General features: G+C 28.7%; 1 protein-coding gene across 3 annotated transcripts in view; it reads right to left on the reverse strand.

The window, feature by feature from the left end:
• Positions 1-291: 291 nt before the first annotated feature.
• Positions 292-22358, reverse strand: part of LOC107448397 (protein TMEPAI) — a 42628-nt gene continuing 20561 nt past the window's right edge. For all 3 annotated transcript variants that reach the window (XM_016063570.3, XM_016063569.4, XM_071187653.1), the window contains exons 2-3: positions 16399-16574; positions 292-7937 (exon numbers count right to left, since the gene is read on the reverse strand). In XM_016063570.3, the coding sequence (XP_015919056.1) occupies positions 7344-7937; positions 16399-16574 (770 nt within the window). In that variant the 3' untranslated portion in view covers positions 292-7343. The remainder of the gene's footprint in view (positions 7938-16398; positions 16575-22358) is intronic.

Genomic DNA, 22358 nt, shown 5'->3' on the forward strand with positions numbered 1-22358 from the left:
AGAAAAGTATAAATATATTCTTGTGACAGCTATGTTACAAACCATTTGTATGCCACGGTACCAAAAACTATAACTTAATATTTTAAATCAATGTAACCCAAATGTTAAACACCATTCTATTCAATAGTTATATGCCAAGCACAATATATATGTCCCTTTACTGGCTGCGAGATAAGACCAAGTGGGTCAATATGAGCCGATACCTAGTATTCACTAAAATTGACATTATGGTATAAGCATACACTATTCTTTGGAGAAAATTTTAAAAAATTACTAAATCAAACACGGAAATATGATTTTTTCTTTTATTAAATAAATAACAAATATTGATACATTTAAAATAACACAACTGTAAAATATCAAATCAATAATTCATTTATAAAGTCAAATATATATACAAGTAAAGGACATAATTGTAGCACAATATTAAATTATACTAATCAATGAAATGAAAATTTAAAGTTGCAGTCAGAGCATAATACGTGCAACTAAAATGATCCCCGGACACACATCCATTCTAACAAATTCAAAAGGAAAAAAAAAAGAAAAAGAGTACAACTAATTATTGCCACCTTCATTCTTTATTTCCTCATAGTTATAAACAAAAAGTACAAGAAGCATATCATTAAACAAAGAAAAAAATCTAAAACAGTTACGTTTTTTTTCAGATTGTAAAGAAGGCAATTAGTATTGACCTAAATTGCAAATAGTAGTATGTACCTTTTTTTCTATCTCAAAAAATTGTTTTTTTATTATTTCCTCCATAAGATATGATCCCAAGTATTAAAAGCAAAATTTTTATTCTACCCATAAGGATTTGTGGTCTTTCCCCTTTATATATATTTTTTCGAATCTTTCATAAAAGAAGTAAAATATTCACTTTGAAGGATACAAATGTAAGTTTAAGTGAAAATCAAATCATAATCTAGGTCGATCAAAACAAAAAGTAGTGAAAAATATCCTCAAAATTCACTTCACATGTCGAGTAAGACTTTCCTTAAGTACAGGCTTTTGGCTTCATTCTCAAATAAACTGGTTTCTCAATACAATATAACTTTTGCTCTTATCGACCTTAAGATATGCCAGAATATAATAAAAAAATTTCACACTGTGGTCACTTATTTGTTATCTCAAATGAGAATATCTTTTAATTTCATCTTTTCGATACATCGAAAATTATACATCGAGGGCAATGATTATGGAACACTTTGTATACATAAATTGGTCTAAATTCATGAGCATGCATAATTTTAAACGTTTTTAATCATACCCAAATTTTTTCAATTTAGCGACCATACTTTCACAAATTCTAGTAATCCAATTAATTTTATCTTGAGTAAAAAATGTTTAAGATTGATTTTTTTCTGGATAAAAAATGTTTCCAAACTAAATGTTGAAAGAGTAATACTAAGGCTCTCTGAAGATAAAAACAAGCTAGTTCATTAAATCTTGAATGAACACATTCTCATTGTTTTAATAAAAGTTAATGAAAATAGACTACAAATTAGGGAAAGACAAAGATACAGAAATACTACTTTAAAACATTTACTATTAATAATTTTGAACAAATCTGCAAATGAGGAATAAAAAATTAAATTTTTCTTTGGATATCAAAATAAACTAAATTAGTTATGTACTAAAATTAGCATAATGCAAATTTTGTAAAAAGTTAACTGTTATTGTTTGATTGTTATAAGCTAACTGAGTGTCAGTAATTCTTTTGAAATATATGTTACTGAAAACAAATACTCCAAGTTCTAGAACCTAAATCAATCATGACATAATAGGAAAATCAAAAAAAAAATTTAATCTTGATTCAAGAATTTAAAGATATAAGTGAAGCATCTCATTTTTTAAATATTTCTTTCAATATTATTGTTTATTCTGGAGTGCAGAGACTTGGCCAGGATTTTCTTTTTGAGAGGGTGATATTCTACAAATGTAAATTTTAAAACAAATATATAATACTGTACTTAAAACTGTTTCTACTTTTTTTCTAAAAAACAGTAGAAAACTAAGACATATTTATTTTCAGAAAAATGTAGCAGCAGTTCTGTCAACAAACATCCTGGTTATGTCTCTGCTTGGAAGAGTGGCTGCAAACTATCATAAAAAGAACCTAAACACTGTCACTAAAATTAGAAATATTTTCTCATTTTTATAATTGAAAATAATATGTTAGCTCTTTAATGAATATGATTAGAAAAAAAAAACATTCATATTCCAGTGAATAACTTTCAGCAAATAAATTATGATGGCAATTCAGAAAGTAATTATTTTGCTGCAATCATGCAGATAAGATCTTTTACTATCACTTGAAGGCAATCAAAATGCTTTGAACATGAACACCAATCATGTCCCTATAAAAACTCTATTCTGCATAAAACTTAGACTCATCAAGTATAGAACTTCTTGAAACTATTTTTTATTATAACAGATGAATGTACATAGAAAACTGACAATTGATAATTTAATCATAAATGTTTGTAACAAGATTATTACTGACATTCATCCTGGAAGTTTGTTACGTCTTAAAAAATCTCATGAATTACTATACAATATCTCAATTAGCAATGTTTAAACTGTACACAGTACTAACTTCACTTCCACCTTTGGCAAATTTTCGGTTCAAAAAAAATTTCTTTCTCTTTACTTGGCAAGTTTTTCAGAAATGGCAAGCGTACATAATAGCTTGATGCCCTTAAGTAACAAAAATGGAAACTTACTTTTCAAATTGCCTACATATTTTACTTTTTTGAAAGCTTTTATGGCAGTAATTACCTAGAGAATAAGGTTGAACAAAGCACAAAAAAGATCATAAGTTTGCTCAGAAGTCACAAAAATCCTAATGATTACAAATCTTAAATTATAAAACTAAATTGTATTAGTAAATCAATAATAAATTTTGCATTCAATTGCTTCCAGTTTTAAAATTTATTTAATTGTGCTTAACTAAAACTTAGCTTTTTTAATAATTATTCCAAGTGCCCTCCATATTTAATCAGGAGTTGCATATAGGTAGGAGATTATAATGCAAATAGCTTTTAAACGTGTAAAGAGAGGGAAATGTAAAAACTGTAGAATCTTTTATGAAACACACTATTGTTTAAAAAAAGTGAAAAATCTGAATTTAATATTTTTTTTCACAATAGTGATTTTTAATTATATAAACATTTCTGAACTTCTTGTATCCTTAGAAGCAAAATAGATTTTAAAATAGGAAAGGTATATGATTGATATAGCATTATTTTGGTGAAAGACAAACAATTTACATGAAGTAATTTGCTTACACTTACTGTTTCAGTAAGGTTACAACAAATTAAATTCAGCAAAATTTATTAAAAATTAAGATTTAATGCAAAATTTTCTAATAAGGTCAAATTTCTAGAAGTGAAATGTGCAGAAATTAATGTTTTAATCTTACATGAGATTAGTACAAACTGTTTCTTTAGGCCCAATCTGCAAAGCGATTGGAAAAAAACTATAAACGGAAGGGGAAAAAAACATGACTTTTCTATAATGCTGAAAAGGTATTAAACAGTTCCTTCATTATCTATATTTTTTTTTCCAAAATCATGTGTAATAACAAAAAGGACTTTTTAATAGCCCTCTTAAGAAATCTGACTATTGCAAAATCAAACACATGCGACTTCATACTAATTAAAAGTTAATTCCATTGAAATCAAACTCCCTAATTAACCACTTTAATTATAATTTATAATAGGATCAATTATTTAAAAAATATTTTTGACAGTTTAAAATTAAAGTAAACTGGAAGACAAGTTGGGGAATTCAAAAACTGCATTATTTTTGTTTTGCACAAACCAGACAATCACATGGAGATTTTTCTTCTTATTAAAAAGATAACATATGATGAAAATTGGGACTGTTAAATGAGTTACCAAAATCTTTTAATGCCATTAAAAAAAAACTCAACTAAATGAGTTTGTCAAGGGCAGTGGAACCACTTGCTTTAACTTTTATTTTCTTAAGAAAGAAAAAATTTAATTAAAATTAAAGCTTTTTTTTTTTAAAAAAAAAATAGTATTTAACAAAAAATCAACATTTAAATAAGAAAAATTTGCTACATTTTTTGTTAATTCTTAATAAATCTGTTTAACAAAGACAATTTAATGAGTGTATTGTAGGTTTTAAAATTTTTTAATAAATAGGGTACTTAAAATGCTTTAAAAAAGCTAGAACACAAAAAAAATATGTTTTAATTATCAATTTGTTTCTAAAGAACATTGAAACACTTGTTTTAAATAGGTTTAATAGGTTCTTCATTGTGCAACATAGGATTTAAAAAAATATCACAACGAAGGTATTTAAAAAAAGTTTATTTTTTTTTACAAAAAAACTACATTAAAATGATTCTAACAAAAAATTAAACAAAAACAACAAAAAAAAAAAACCACAGAAGGAAAATCACCACGAGGAAAAATTAAAATAATCATTCCCAAGAAACATTTGCAGCAATGTCAAAAAAGTTCTGTTATAAGATGAAGGCTTTTAAAGATTTTGGCAATAGATCTAAATCCAAAATTTTCAGATTCTTCTTAAGTATGTAGTTGATATTAACGGTTTAGGGCAGTTAATTTAATCAACATTTTGTCCTCTGTGCCCAGATAAAATATCAACAAAACTGGAAATTGTTCGGCCAAAAAAGTGATTGATGTAATACTCAATAATAGTTCCATGAGTTAACTAACCTATTATAGAGGGCAATTTGCAAAAAGATTTTTTTTCAAAGAAATTAAAATTCTTAAAATTGTAGATTTCTTTTATAGGGAGAACAACTTAATATTTTAAAATAGTTTTTCCTTCAAACCACCCTTGACATTTATGCAAATTTGATTGTTAAAACTATTTTAATTTGATCAAAAGATAATTTTTAATTATTTTTTTCGACTAAATAATTCTAATGATTAAGTTCTTTTTCAAAGTAATTTTGCTGTTTAATTTTGCAATAAATAAATACAATAACAGTTCAACTAAATAATTTTCAGTAGAAACTAAGTTATTTCTGAAATAACATAGTCTGAGTAATACTAGGAGTTAAGGATGTTTGAAGGTTTAGGGGATTTGTAGAAGTTTTAAAAAATATGCTCACGTTTAATTAACATTTCTAATAAGGTAATGAAACAAAATAATGTTATTTATAACAAATAAAGTACGAGATAAAATGATAATTAAAACACTTATTTAGTTAAAACATTTATCTTAGCACAATATTTTGATTTTTTAAAACACACGACAAATTTCAGATTTGAATTCATAAATGCTGGTGTTCCTTAACACCGCTGAGAGACAGTAAGCAACTGCAGACTTGGACGAAAAATGGCTGTCATAAATATGCATGTGTGTTGCCACTCTTCCAAATATTGCTATTCTGATATTTAACACAACAAATTTCACTTTGAATTTGAGAGGTTTCCCTGCATGACACATATAGCATGTAGCTAATAGAAAACTGCCTTAGTTCGTAATACAGGGTGATTATAACTAAAATATTGCCATTATGATACTTAACACAGCAAATTTCGCTTTGAATTGGAGAGGTCTCCCTGCATGACACATAATATAGCATGTAGCCAATTGAAAACTACCTTAGTTCGTAATACAGGGTGGTTATAACAAAAATATTGCCATTTCGATATTTAACACAGCAAATTTCGCTTTGAATTTGAGAGGTTTCCCTGCATGACACATATAGCATGTAGCTAATAGAAAACTGCCTTAGTCCGTAATACAGGGTGGTTACAACTAAAATATTGCCATTCTGATATTTAACACAGCAAATTTCGCTTTGAATTTGAGAGGTTTCCCCGCATGACGCACATTATACCATGTAGCCAAAAGAAAACTACCTTAGTTGGTAACACAGGGTGGTTATAACTAAAATATTGCCATTCTGAGATTTAACACAGCAAATTTCGCTTTGAATTTGAGAGGTTTCCCTGCATGACACATATACCATGTAGCCAATAGAAAACTACCTTAGTTTGTAATACAGGGTGGTTATAACTAAAATATTGCCATTCTGATATTTAACACAATAAATTTCGCTTTGAATTTGAGAGGTTTCCCTGCATGACATATATTATACCATGCAGCCAATAGAAAACTACTTTAGTTCGTAATACAGGGTGGTTACAACTAAACAGCACACAAGCATTTGTTTTAATTGATATATTATAAAACATGTTACAATTCTTTAAAATATAAAAATTATTTTGAAACAGTTTTTATGATTAAAAACATATAAAATCAATAGCTTAGAAAAAAAAAAAATTAAAACAGAAAAGATAAGTTTCCTTTGTTTTTTGTAACTTAACTTCCTTGCTTCAAAAATGTGCTTATAGATTTTCCTTTCTGATGTGGAAAACATGAACCACAAAACTCATTATTAGTTTATATATAACAATCCTGTACTACAAAAGCATTAGCAATCTCTTTTATATTATTCTTTTACAAAAAATACTATATTTCAGATTTGTATGAACAATATTATAAAGCATAGAACATTAACTTTCAATAGAAAATTATTCAAATTACTTTACATGGTAATTTAACAGAAGCACGAAAGTAGTCACTCACTCAAGATAAATTAATTTATAAATAATCACAACACTTTCAAACGTTATTTTACAGTTTATAGCACCAGTAGATAAATTAGATAATTTTAAGTAGTGTCCCAATTTAAAAATGGCTTAACTATTTTGATTTGCTAAGTGATATTTTAAAAAATGGCAAAATTTAGATTTAAAAATACAGGTTTCAGAATTTTATGCAAAACTTAACAATAAGCAAGCAATAAAAGACTGCCACAATCTTTGGTTTCAAGTTGGGACATACTTTTACAATTATGTTTGAAATACAATTTATCATTCAAATTACTCATATGAATGTGTGTAGCACCATACCTTTTCATGAAATTGGTTCACAACAGTAATACACTTTCCTTTATTGACTGTACTCTAAAATGCACACACACACTCTTTATAACTGCCCGTTCTTTGAATACATTGATGTATCACAGTACGCCTCTGGGCGCATTTATAATCAACAGAATTCATAAAGTTTACAGGACAGTGAAATTATAAAAAGAAAAAATGACTTATGACAGGTAAGGGACCAAGGCCGGTTTAACAAAAGTAAACCTTTCAACAACAGAACTGTATAACTTTGAGGCACTGTGAACATTTTAGCCTATCAAAACACAAGATGAAACAAAGGTTGTTTACCTTTGTTGAACACAGGAAGAGCAATTTTGCTGTTGATGATCTTCCTGACCGGGAAGATTATCACAACTAGAGGCTTATGAAAGACTTACGATACCCTCAGATACCATTATGTTGTTGTCTATTTATAGTATTTACATCCCACTGGTTCATTACATCACTATATGGAGGAGGTGGCTCATTATTATCATATTTGCTATCATTTTGTGTACATTCATACGTCCTATTTGAGATCCCACTGGCACCCAAGTTTACAGCAGCAGGCGGTAACCAAATTTGAGAAGTAATATTAGGGTTAGGTACAGAACACTTTAACCGGGCAGATTTTACACTTTGGGCATCACTAGAACTCACACTGTGTGATCGTGCAACAAAAACATCAGCTAAGGTTAATGAAGGTTTTTGACCAACAGAATTTGAACGAAATGGTGGAATTGTATTACCATCTGGAACAGTGCGGTTAGGAGGAGGCCTAATAAAACTACGAGTTATTTCAGCATGTTGATCAGGGTTATGCAACTTAAGCAGTTTTGAATCACAATGAGGACCTTCCTCACCATCAGGCAAAGCAATTGAATGAGGCAGATTTAAGGCTAAATCAGTCTGAATAGAATGAAGCCTGACAAGCTGATCTTGATGAGCTCCGCTTTCCAGTCTTTGTCTTTCTTGAACAGTAGCAGGAGAATACATCACCTATTAGAATAACAAAAAAATATAGAATAAAAGAAAAGTATTCATATTGTAAAAAAAAAATTAATTGCATTAGTAATTCTAATATTAAGTAATTCTAAGCACAGTTTGCTCAACAAAATAAAACTTAGTCAGTCAAATAACCAAAGAAGGCTAGATAATACAATAAAATGAAATCTAGAACTATATCTCTCTGAACTGAAACTACAGCACATACTTTTTAAAAAAATTATGAATACAGACTTTTCTCACATTTTGTCATAAGGAGATAAGAATGGCTAATGCTCCAATGAGCTGTTGTCAATAATTTGCTAGTATCAGAATTGAAATTTGCTTTAAGAAAACATATTGCTAGAAAGTAAAAATAAAATAAAAAATAACATTTATTATTTAACTTATTCCTTTATTTTGTTGATAACATCAAGGATAAAGAAAAGCGTTTGAAGCAGGGTTTGTTGATTTAAATCAGCTTGATTTAAATCAAATGATTTTTTTTAAAAAATCATTGATTTAAATCAACTGATTCTTCTTATATATATATTGATTTAAAAAGTTAAAAATCAGTGTTTTAAATTATTGATACTTTTATTATTTCTTTTCTTAGTTTTAAAATTTATTTTAAATAAATTGTAGCATTAATTTTAAAATTTATTATTGCTGCATTAATTAATTTTAGCTAATGAAATTACTTTCTTTCTTGGTATGTGTTAAATTCCAACACATTTGAAGTTGCATTTTTAAAAATCTTTTGATTCTTGAGATTGAAAGGACAGATTAAAGTAAACATTTAAGTATTTTTTTTCTCATAATATGTTTACAGTATCTTTGACATTATCAGATTTTCTATTAAGAAATTTTGCGAAAAAAAAGTTCGGTAATTGAAACTTTGTTTTAATAGTTAAAGTATTCTTTAAATTCTCGATTTCACCTACTCTTTAAATTTCAGTCATGCATTTGTTTCAAAATGGTTGCAATGCATTCAAAGCTATGTATTATAATGAAAAATTGTTTTAGGTAGTTAGAGCTTCTAAATATTCTTATAATATAGTTTTAATATTAATTTAATTTTGATTGAACATTTATAATGTTTTTTCAGTCAAAAATCAAAGTTCTTACAGTGCATTTGAATAAAATTTTAAAAAATCCGATTTAAATAAAAAAATCTATTTAAATCAAAAAATCACGAAGCCCCATTTAACATACTATGGGTGCATTAAATCATACAGCTTGAATAATTTTAACAAATAAAAAAAAATTGTGTAAAAAAAATAAACAATTAAAGTATGCCTAAAATATACATTAAAATAAATTTAAAATAAATTTTGGAATGTATAAATAAAAAATACATTTTCAAACAATTTTGAGTATGATGAAAACATCAACTTGCTCAAAATAAATGTCTGTCACAATTTAACTTTCATTCATGTGGCTAGGAAAGATTCCATTGATTCATTTGACTTTTAAAATTTATATTGTAAATGGATTTTTTTGAAGTCCTTTACATTTAAAGACTGGCAATCAAAAACAATTGTACTGCAGGGATTTCTTAGAAAGTTGTAACTACTTTTCTTAATCTAGGAGCCAAGTCATTATTTTACATAAAACTTATTTTAATATTGTATGAAGTATTTTAATTTGTTACACTGAAATTGTTACTAAATGAAAAATCCCAAGAAACTTAAGCAAAAAGATAAGATCTTAATTGGCTTCTAAAAAATATGAAGATAGTAATAAAAGTCTACAGGTTTTAAAGTAAAGTTTTTTTGAGCTTTCAAAACTTCACGTCGCGAGTCAATCAGTTTTGAGAATGGGTGCTTGCTTTTGAGGGCTTGAACAGGGTTCATGCTCTACTTTAGAAATAAAATTTAAGTACTTTTCAAGGACTTTTAAAGACTTATTATAAAATTCTCAAGGACTAAAATTTTACATTTTAAAATAAAATGTTTTGATGATAATAGTTAGTTGACGATAAATATTAGACGATAATAGCAGTACTGAAAAATAAGACTTCCATTGCTCTCTTGATTTCGGAAAGTGATCTAAGTATAAAAAAAGCAAGGGTGATTGGCATCAAGTCAAGAATAAAATTCATGATGCATAAAAACGTCAGATTTGAATTTTGCATAAGGCCTATTTTAAGCTAGGTATACAACCTCTGAATAAGCAAAGATTCGGGCAGAAGACGGGGTAGGGGGGAATGTTCTATATAATACTGTGATATCAATTAGATATTTAAAAACAACTCTGCCGGGAGACTTTTATTTAATATTTAAAGTGGCAGAAGCATTTAGACAGTGAAATTTAAATTGTTCTTAAATATAATTTTGAAATTTTGACCACTTTTCTATTTAAGAAAATTAATCAATTATTGGATGTTGCGGCTTAATTATCATTTTAAATTTATTACGGGTCAACCATTTTAAATTGAATCAGTTGCCAACTTTCACCTCAATATCTTCTGATAGATTCTTACTAACAATTTTGGTCACTTTGACTGTTTTAATTAACCACTCATACTTGAATAATTTTTTTTTCAGTAGCATCGATCATACGTACTTGACATGGTCACATGAACACGAATCGTAACGAGTAGTTTTCATATCGAGTATAAATACGAAAATCGATGTTTGATATTACAACATCGATGTTTGATATTGCAACATCGAAGTTTGATATTGCAACATCGATGTTTGATATTGCAACATCGATGTTTGATATTGCAAAATGCGTGAATACGAATCGCGACATTGGATTTTAAACTTGCGGAAAAACTAGTCGCGATATTGGGGTTCTAAAACGCTTAAGTACAAATCGCGATATTAGATTTTTAATTGCTTCAATGGGAATTGCAAGTACAATTTTTTAATCACACGAAAACGAATCGCAACACATGGCTTTTAAATCGGTTTAATACGAAGATCGTTATTAAAATTGTCTGAATAAGAATCGAGATTTTGTCAGAATCTGGCGCAGTTCCCAATATTTAAAATTCCTAAAATCAGCCAAACATTCATAAAATCAAACAGTACGTGTCATCATCTGAAAGGCGGGAAAGTCATTCTCTCACACTTGCGTGCGTCCAAAAGTTAAACACAAAAATGCTGGAAATAGGGCTGTTTTCCTGAGTTTTTGATACTTTTCAAGGTCATTTTGAATTTTTCAAGGATTTAATATCATTTTCAAGTACTTCTAGGGGCCCTTGAAAATCAAAATGAAATTCAAGTACTTTTCAAGGTTTTTTCAAGGCCGCGGGAACCCTGCTTGAAACATGTAGACTTTTATTACCATTTCAGACCTGCCAACTTCAGAAATTCAAAATGCCCGAGACTTTTGTTGATCATGATATAGCGCAATAAGCAAAATAATTTTTCAAAGTTTATTTTGACAAGTAAGAACAGAATTAAAGATAAATTTTTGATATGTGGCTGAATATTCTCTCATTGGTCATATTGCTGCAAAGAATGGTTAAAACCACCAATATGCTAACAACATGCTATTAATTTAAATTTTTTATCAATTTTTAAATTTTTTATCAAATTTTTTTAAATTTTTTATTTTGACAAGTAAGAACAGAATTAAAGATAAATTTTTGATATGTGGCTGAATATTCTCTCATTGGTCATATTGCTGCAAAGAATGGTTAATACCAACAATATGCTAACAACATGCTATTAATTTAAATTTTTTATCAATCCCATTAACAACAAAAAAGGAAAAATTCACAAACTAGCTCTTATTCTCAGCTTTTTGGTGTGAATTAAGACTTTACTCTCGAGGAAATCATCCACGCAAGCCTTGTTAAAAACAGTGTTATACCTAAATTTTAGGTGATTCAAACATTTAATTTTTTTTTTAAAAAAAAAGAAAGGGTTTCTAAAAAGGAATTAAGATAAACTAAACACATTCAATCTTCAAAGCATGTGTTAGACCTCCAATTCAAAGCTATTTCTACAAAAAAAAAAAGCCTGATGAAATACTTTGTTGGTCTGAGATTTGATACAAGAGCTTGAGAGATAGCAGATATGCCATCTTCATATTTTTGTAGCAAGTAATTTGTGCGCTCAGAAATAGGCATCCATTCTCAAGATTTGCCAGACGTGAATAAGGATAAAGTGATTTGAAAACCAAAACTACGAACAGCGTAGTAGCCAAGAGTGAAACAGAAAATGAAAAAAAAAATGAATACCTTGCCAGAGAAACCTTGACTACATCGGACAAACCAGACGCTTTAAAATGCAACGAAAAAGAACAAAATCGCCTATTATTACAATCATATTTTTCTGAAGGAAATAAAGTTTTAACCAAATACTGGGTAAAATTTGGGTTTTTCTCACTATTTTGACAGAATCTTATGCAAGTGGAAGTAAAAATCTGTATTTTAGTATTCGTGCTATTTTTAAAGAAGTAAGAAAACTGTAGCCGAAATATTGTAATTATATAATTATCGTAAACTTGAAGATTTTGAAATTAATGATTTTGTACCAAAATATTTAGTTATTGTAACTGAATATTGTATTAAATAAAAATATAATAAAATACATTTTATCTTCTTAGTTTTGCTGCCACCATTTCAGTTTCTTAAGGACTTCAAGAACCTTACTAACTCTGTTTAAAAAGGAGAAAATTGTATCAGATATATGTATGTAGTAATGCTAGCAAAGTTTTACATCGTGCAAGTCAAAAAGAGAAGTTCAAAATTGGAAATAATGTAAGCTCTTACATTTAACGAGGTAGAAAATATGTATATAAATCTTAATCTAAAAAAGATTTTTAAAACCATCATTTATAATTACTTGAACTATTTAATTTTATAACCGTCGTTGAACAGCCAACCCAATTTTTTGGGATTACGACTACTTATGTTCAACTCCGTAGCCTCGTAATTTTTAATCATCTCCAGAGGTCAATTGAACTCCTGGATCAAGTATTGAGAGAAATTTGTCCTTGTGGAGGACTTTTTGATAGAACTAACCCGCATTTGCGTTACATGGAGAGGAAAACTACGAAAACCCACGGTTAGCCTGAGGGCAAGGGGGGTATTTTTGCCATCAGCGGATATTTATCACCAAAATTCTTTTAAATAAATTTCTTCAAAAAATATGGAGATATTTGAGAATATACGGGTAAACAGGAGACAATCATAATATACAGGAGATTTCATTAAAATTCAGGAGACTTGGCAGGCATGATACAATATTCTTAAATGTATATATACAGATTTCAATGTTTTTAAAATGCCACGTAGCAATCACAAATTTCTTCAGTTATAGAAAAAAGAAACATCGCAAATTATATAAAACCTTGTGATGTGCATCATAATTACGTATTCTCTCTATTTTTTCTGGGGTTTTTTCCCCCTGCCTAGAAGACTTGATATCATAGCAGTAAAAATGATTAGCCATACAAGTTTGTAGATTATAATATATATTTGTTTTACAAAATCTTTTTTAGTATGAAATTTTCATATAAATTTCATAAAACATAAAAAAAACACAATGTCATAAAAGTTCATGCACTAGTTTTAAAATCTTGAAAAATCATACATAATTAAATAATTTATTAATTGATTCAAATTATATTTTCAACAAAGATTAAAAAGAAAAACAATCTTTGCTCTTTAGTCAGAAATCAGCCTAAAATATGTGCTACCTAGAAATTAATACATTTTCCTATAAAAGACTATTAATAAATAATAGTGTTTCATTATTTATTAATAAAATTATTAAAAGGTTTTCCAAATTAACACAAAACATTGAATAAAAAAGCCTTACACTTTTAATTCAATCTTTGTATTGTCACAACTTGGTTGTTTAGCAACAGAGAAACACTGGGTATTGCTTCTTTTGCCAATCACAGTTTATAGTTACGGCAAAATACAGATTAAGCTTCCACTTAAAGTTTGACAAAAATCACCATGATAAATGGTGAAGGAAAAATGGACTTTTTTTAAAAATTAGCATGTTTAAAAAAGCGGACGCGTTATTCGATTGTATTAAGTACAAAGCAAATTAAAAGTAAAACTAAATAATTTAAATAAGTAAATTATATTTTAAAAGTTTACCTTTCACCTTTATTTTCTTTTCAAATTATTAAATTATTATTATTATCAAATTATTATTTCAAATTATTTTAATATACATTAAATAACAACCATTTTAAATCAGAATCCGAAAAGTCTTCAAATGATGTGCCTGAAATTGCGTGAATATGAATTGCAAAGTTAGATTTTAAAATTGTGAAATAAATATCGTGTGAATATGAATAGCAATGTTTGATTTTGAAATGGCATAAATATAAATCGCAAATTTTGATTTCAAGATGGTGGAATACCAATTGTGATAGGAATTTTAAAGACACGTGAAGATGAAATGAGATATTGAATTTTAAAGACCTGTGAATACAAATCACATTTGATGTTTAAATAGATTTAAATCGAGTGAATACGAATCGAGATGTCTAACATTTAAATCGCGTCAACCAATGTTTGATATTAAAAATTTGTAATCGCAATATTAAAATTTTAAATCAAGTAAATACGAATCACAATGTGTGATTATTTAACCGTATAAAAATGAATCACAGTGTTTGATTTTAAAATCACTCGATTTTGAATCTAGATAGTTGTTTTTTTTAAATCGTAAGGACACTCCAGGAATTTTAAAAAAGCATCTACAAAATTTAAGAACTTCACATGTGTACACGTGCAGGACATGCACCTATATTATCTAATTCTGGATGGGGCTTATTTGGTTTTAATGCAGGTCAATATTTTGTATGAAATCATGGACAAAGGCGTAATCAAATCAGGGAGCTTGTTCAGTATTTTACAGTATCTTAAATTGCTCCACTTGCTGTGGCAATATTGTTTGGCCTTCTTTTGGGACTATCACTAAATATAAATAGTCTCGTAAGTTATAATTATAATATAACGGAGATTTTACTAACCAACCCAATTTTGGGTTCATGACCACTGGTGTTCATCTTGTTATTTTGAACCCAATCCAGAAGACAAGGGAACTCCTGGATCAAGAATTGGGAGAAACTTTCCTCTGTGGAGGACTTTTTGATGGAACTAACCCGCAGGAGTTACATGGAGAGGAAAACCACGAAAATCTATCACAGTTAGCCTGACAACAAGGGGACTCTAACCCGTGATCTGTCTACCACTGAGGATATTTCACGCCAGTACTATAGTCGATGCAAGCCGGATGCGGATTGCGCATGGACTAGTTATCACTGGGAATCGAACCTGGGTTTACCTCAATGGAAGGCGAACGCTCTATCCCCAGAGCCATCACAGTGAGACTTAAATAATTAACACTCAACATACTTCAGTACTGGAATTAACACCACCTGTATTTTAGCCATCAGTGAACATTTTATCTCCAATTTTTTATTTTTCATTTTCTTTGTCTTTTTGATTTCTTCAACAAATACAGAGAAATTTGAGAATATAGAGACAAACAAGAGATAGTCGTAAAATACGCCAGTACTGTAGTACTCAATAATACGCCAACTGACGTCCCTTGTAAAATACGCCAGTACTCAGAGAAATTTGAGAATATAGAGACAAACAAGAGATAGTCGTAAAATACAGGAGTCGTCGTTAAAAAACAAGAGACTTGGCAGGTATGTATTAGGCAGCACTAATTAATATACTTGAAGTGTCCCCCTAAATCCAATAGCACTGACATTTAATACATGGAAATTCGATCATAAGAATAAAAGTTATTCAGAGTTTTTTTTTTTTTTAGCACCATGCCTGATTGGACCAGATAATTTTGAAAGAGTTATAACCCCTCAGTTCCTAAAAAAACAAAACATGAAAACTCTTTCAACCAATTCAGTTGGTTCCCTGTATATCAACATTCTTAAAAAAAAAGAGGACAATGTTACACAGAGAACCTTAACTTACTGCAGATAATAGATTTTGGTGCTTTTCATCACTTATTTACTGACAAATAAAAAGTTTAATATCTATGGTCGCGAATGCACTTTAAAAATGTTATTTTTAAAACAGACTGTTTCAATTAAAAAAGCAATAAATATTAAGCATTTCATTAATCAGGCTTTTAAATGATTATATTAAAATAAATGAAATAAAAATAAAATAATAATTCTTTTTAATAAATGCAAGTAAAAAAAATTCCTACTTGTCTTTTATAGTTATCACTAAGAAATGATGGATGATCAGTTACTCAGTACAACAGTAATGCTAAAATTCTGGGTACTCAATGCTACCTCTCATTTTCTGCCGACACTGGCTTCAAGCATTGGATCAGCAATCTAGATACTTAAGAGCAGTGGAGGTGCCCCACAGATTGAAAACCCCAGATTTAGTTAATTGTGTTCAAGGTGTATTCTTTAATTATTGAGTTTTCCAGACACATGAAAATTTGTTGAATAGACCAAAGGTCATTCAGAGATACTGTGCATGCAAACAATATTAAAATAAGCAACATACTGAAGTATTAACAGGTGTTGTGTACTGCTGCTGAGGCTGCCTAGTTGTCTGTAGTTGTCTGTTTCGCTGGTCACTCCAAGATCTTGCTCCCATCTTGTAATGACTAAGGACACATGTAATAAGTCCTACGGCGAATAATATGGTTATCACAATAAGAAGGATCTGTACAGCAGACACTAAAAAAGAGATCAAATAACAACTTAGCAAAGTAACCTTTAAATATAAAAGACAAAAAGAGCACGGTGTAACAAAGATTTAAGAAAAGAAAAAAAATCATGGCTCCAAAAAATATTTGTTCTATGATATGGGAAAAGAATTTTACAATAGCAATGGAATTTGCAAACTATCAATTAAATGTTAATAAACATTTAAACATATATCTAATGCTTATCTTTTTAACTTTGAAACAAGTTTAAGAAGAAGAAAAAAAATCATTTATTTATTAACAAATTTGTTTAATAGTTCCTCAGAAATAACTTATCTTTCTTGAACCTGATTTAAAGTTATTTAATTAATATTTTTTGGAAAACACAGAGACGCAGTTTCAAAGTAAAACAAAAAGTGGAGGATTATAATTTTTAAAAGTTTAAGTTGGTGTTTATTTTTAGATACTTTCATCAGAGATATTCAAAATCCTTGAATCAATAGAGTCACATACTCAAAATATTAAAAGGAAACTATCAATGATTTAGGTTCTTCGCCAAGTATAAAAATCACACAAATTACTTTTATTTATTTATTAAATTATATAAAACAAGTTATAAATTACAAGAATGTGATAGATCATTTGCCCCATTCTAATACATTTGAATGAACAATGTAAAAAAAAAATGTAAATAGGAGTTGGGAATATATTGCAAGGTTATATTGAATCAAAACAGTTTGAGACGAATAAATGCTTCAATATCATAATAATAGTTCATTTCTATAGTAGGGGAAAGGGGTGCACGTTTCAACAGTTTTTACTGAAGAATTATTTGGGAAGTTTTATTGCTGTCAAAATCTAAGTTCTAATTTTTATTTACTAAATTGATATTTCAGGTAACCTCTCAATTTTTTCCAAAGGTCTAAGCCAAAGACAAAATACTTAATTTTACATATTTAGCGAACCATGTATTTTGTTGAAATCTACCCCTCCTGGGGGGCAGTTTTCAACGGGTGGTGGGGCACATTTCAACAATCGAAGAGAACGTAACAAGATCATACATTTTGGAATATTACCTTTATTCATATAATAATAAAAGTAATGAAGGAACTTATTGGATTAATTTAGGTTCTTTCTACATTATTTTGTCTTTAATAAAATCGAAGTTTATGGAGAATGTCATGAAAAATATAGCTCGAACTGTTCCGCCGCTTAAACTTGGTTGAGGCAGTTTCATTTTGATGTCATTTCTTTCTATGCTACTAATATCCTCTTTTTCTGGAATATAAAATTTCCAAGAATCTTCATAAAATTTACTTTACAGCTGTCTTCTATCTCTTCAATTTTTCCTACAAATAGAACTTTTTTTTTCTTTCCACAAAACTCAACTAGGACAAAGTCATTAACTTCTATTATTGTATCATCAGTTATCTCAAAATCCATCGGTTCTTCAATATCTGTAGTGGAAGGCATCAAAAAATCTTCACATTCTGATTCAGAGTGTAAAGAAATGTCATCTGCACATCAGAAGATTCAACAAATAATAATTTTTTTGATGGTTTTAACTTGAGCTTAATTTCATTTGAGATTGATTTCCCCTTCTTTTCCAATCTTCGAATAGTTTCTTCTTGAATGCGGTTTTTCTCAAGTGTTTCAGTCAATATTTTGAACTTTCCCTTTTTTCTACCTCTTTTTTTAGCCATGGTAATAGATTTAGGGTAAGGTCTCACATCTACAGGTGTTATTAACCTAGGCTAATTAGGTTTTCTTTCAGTTGACCTTGTTTGTGTACAAAAATTCCTTCTTCTAGTTCTTTTACTAGTACTTGGGAGACTATTTTACACCTTTCTTCAACAATTTGATCCACACAAAGAATTTCACTAAAATTAATAGAAGCTTATGAAACTGTAACAGAAAAAGGTTCAAAGTCTTCATCAGTAAAAATGGAATGTGAAAAGGGTCAGATTCCAGTTTTTTGGAAACCTGCAGTGATGTTTCGTATGTTAAAATATATGCAGTATTTGCTATTGCAGCCAAGTTATGTATGCTAATGGTCTTACCTGGATTCAATAACATCCAATCATTTTTTGCTACTCTCAATTTAATTTGAATGGTCCTATGACTCCAACATCCATAGGCTGCTGACAAGAAGAATGCGGAGGAAGGGGAACTAGCACAATACCATTATCCTTAGCAAACAGCACAGCATCCAGTGTACTGTGGCTTTCATGATTATCCATCACCAAAAGTATTTTATTTTCTGTTGAACATCATGTTTGCTTTTAATATGCTTCAGAACTTTGAGAAAAAAAAGTCCAGTCATGTATCCACTTTTAGGACTGTTGACTAAACTTGGTCCCTGGTGGTGCCCCAAATAACATAGTCATGGAACCTTGCCCTCGGAAAAACAAATACAGGAGGAACAGTGTTTTCTAAAGCATTGCATGCACATGGTAATCATGCTTGCTCGCTCTCCAGCAAATACCTGCCCCACCCGACGAGCTCCTAGCTTGGCAGAGCTGGAACAACTGTTAAAACTCCAGTTTCATCCAAGTTATATATTTGATCAACTGTAAAATGACCCGAAGTAAGAGCTCTCTCATAATTGTTGAAAAATTCTTCAACATTTTCCTTATTAAAAGCTGTAGCTCTTGCGAAACTGGTGTTTTACGGTTTTCTTAAAGTAAGCTGTGAGTGCTTCATAGAACCTTTAACCCAGTCAATTCCAGACGTTTTATTTTTGTCCCAGCTACTTGGAATTTCGGAGTTTGCATAATTATATCTTTGCATAATTATAGGCAAGTTGTAGAACTTATCCGTAAGTTAGACCATAATTAAGAATTGAACATGCAATTATGTATTCACAAAGCAGGATTTCTTGCTGGACGTCAAAAACTTACTGGATTGTGTATTTAGAACAGTAGCATTTTGTGTTAGTTGTACATTTTTGGTTTCTCCAACCAAACAATTATTTGACTTTCTTTTTTTTTTTAAACTATAAAATAAAGCTGAAAAGTCCATTCCAAATAAGTCTGCAGCTGCTCTTAAAGATTTAACTGACAGCTTCCATTGCTTTTTCAATGTTTTCTTCACTAACTTCTGGTTTAGTGCAGGTTTTTTTATTAAATGTTTGCATAAGAAGGTAACCATAAGAAGGTAAAATAACAGGATTCAGTATTTTATTAAATATAATGTTACATCTTAAACTTTTCAATTTTCTTAGAATTAAATTACTTTTATTCTAAATCAAATTTTCTTGAATATTTTTATAAAATTTTAAAATAATTATTTTATTGAATCTTTTGATGAATTCCTTGTTAATAAATTCTATTTTCAACAACAATGCAACTAACTGAATCTTGATTTTAAAGTTTTAAAAAAATTTCATATAACTGAAAATTTTTTTACAAACATGTTTCCTTGAACACATTTAATTTTTTTTCAAAAAGTTTAGAATAATGCCTTACAGAAAAAGTTGAGTATCTTAAATGTAACAACCGTAATTAATGGGCTTTTTGCAGAGTAATGACTTCTGTAAGATTACTTAACAAAAAAATAATAAGCCCAGGGCACCTTTCAACACTGTTGAAATTTGCCCCCTAAGCTCTGTTGAAATCTGCCCCTGGTACAGACATTTTGGTTAAAGTATTATCAACCACTTTAGAAAAAGACTTTTTACTAATAAATAATACAGTTAGAAGCAGAATTAAATAAACTAGTAGATGAATAAATATCACTTCCCTTATTAAAAGATTACTGGTAGATAAACAGTTTTAAAATCATAACTGACTTTTTACTTTTGGAATGTTAAAACATGTTCCACAGAGTAACACAACAGTGGTAAAAATAAAGTGCTTAAAACTAAATGTCAACAGTTATGCATAATTAAAGCCTATTGTCTGTCATATTGGCCAATCATTAAGCAATATTAGAAGGCAGAAATTCTAGTTGTTGAAAGGTGTCCCATGTTGAAATGTACCCCCCTATCCCCTATTATATAATAAAGTTAAGATTTAGTGAAGGAAGTAATTAAGGCTTATTGTGAATGTGTATAAAAAAGGGGGACAGATATTTTTATAATGGATTAACAGATATTTTGCCATTTATTAAATCAGCAAATAAATAATTAAAAAAAAGGCTAACTAAATAACACTACAATAGAAGGATCAAAGATCTTTAATAAAAAGTTTTTGTTATGCTACAAGAAACAAAGATTAAAGCAAATCAATGTGATAGATTGATAAATTTAATTTTAAAATTAGGCTGGGAATGTCTATATCACACCTGATAAGATGTTCTTGCTTATGCTTTTTCTTCCATCGAAAAGAATTTGATAGTTGATAATTGTTCCTTACTTTAAGGACAGCTTAGGATTGGATATACTGATTTTTCAACAAAAAAAAAATTATGAAAATTGTGAGAAACTTTTTTATCACTCCAAAACTCATAAGTTGTAGCCAGTGAACACAAAAAGTTCACTTTTATAACTAAATTTGCTGATCGTTTTCTTTTGAGGTTATGTACTCATTTCTAAGAAAATTTTCATCTTTTTTTATTGTACATATGAAGCAAAATGGAAACACTTATGGTTAAAAGACAACATGCCACTTTTCATTAAAAATTAAAACCACTTTTTTTTTTTTAAGTATAAAAAAAATAGTTCATTGTCAACATTTTCTTCTGAGAAAAAGGTTAAAACATTTGACCAATTTTATTTAGTTTTTGGAAAAAGAAAACACACTGAGTACATCAACAAAAAGCTGAAGAAATCAAAAGTGACCAATGAAATTTTTTACTTTCAAATTAAGTTAATTTACAAAACAATATTAAATAAATTTATATAAATGTTATAAATTTCAATCCCATTGCAAATTTGAGTATTAGGTTAAAAATTTGCAAAAAAAAAATAAATGCCTGTTAATAAATAAAAGAAACTAATGTTTATATCTACTTTTTCCACTGAATAAGCTAATAAAAAAAATGCTAATAAAAATACAACAAACAAAATAACTAATACACAAAATTACGAGGATAAAATTAAAAAAAGTGATAGTCTACTGGTTAAAAAGAGAAATGGTTTAAGTCAGGGTTGGCAATTCATCCGGAAGAAACCCATATCTTCCAAGACACTGAATATAACTGTTCAACATTATTGCATGCTTTTGTCGACAGTATTTTGTAAATATAATTTCTTTAATCTGACCATAATTTATAGTATTTAAGTTGCTTAAAAGTTTTCTAAAACCTTTTTTTTTTTTAAATACATTCCTGAAAAAATAAATTTGAGTGTTCTCAAAAATTACAAAGATGCAATATTTAATAAAATTAGAACTATTCAATAAATTAAACATGCAGTTTTATATTATAATAATAATAAAAGCAGGCAATTTTCCAAGTGTCTCCTAGGCAGCTTTTTCCACATTGGAAAAATTTTGCTAACACTGTTGGAACTTATCATGCTTTCCCTGTGGCAGAATTTTTTCTGACTTTCTGCGACAAACCTAATTAGAACCAATATCTTTCTGCAAGATATTTTTATCGTTATAAATGTATGTGTAATGAATTTATAATAATAGATGAAATTCGTGTTTATAAAATAAGTCTACATGCATAGAATAAAACTGTGTAGATTTTTTTTTTAATTTCATAATATAAGTTTACATTTCTTAATAAGTTTAAATTGTTTAAGTATAAATTTGCATAATCTTCGATAATAACGAAAAGTTATAAATGTATAGATCTGCAGACAAAAATGCTTACTAGAGCATAAATAAAGATTACCCAGAACCTGTAATAAGATAGAACTTATAGAAAT

The sequence above is a fragment of the Parasteatoda tepidariorum genome, chromosome X1, assembly GCF_043381705.1.
Source record: "Parasteatoda tepidariorum isolate YZ-2023 chromosome X1, CAS_Ptep_4.0, whole genome shotgun sequence".
NCBI lineage: Eukaryota > Metazoa > Arthropoda > Arachnida > Araneae > Theridiidae > Parasteatoda > Parasteatoda tepidariorum.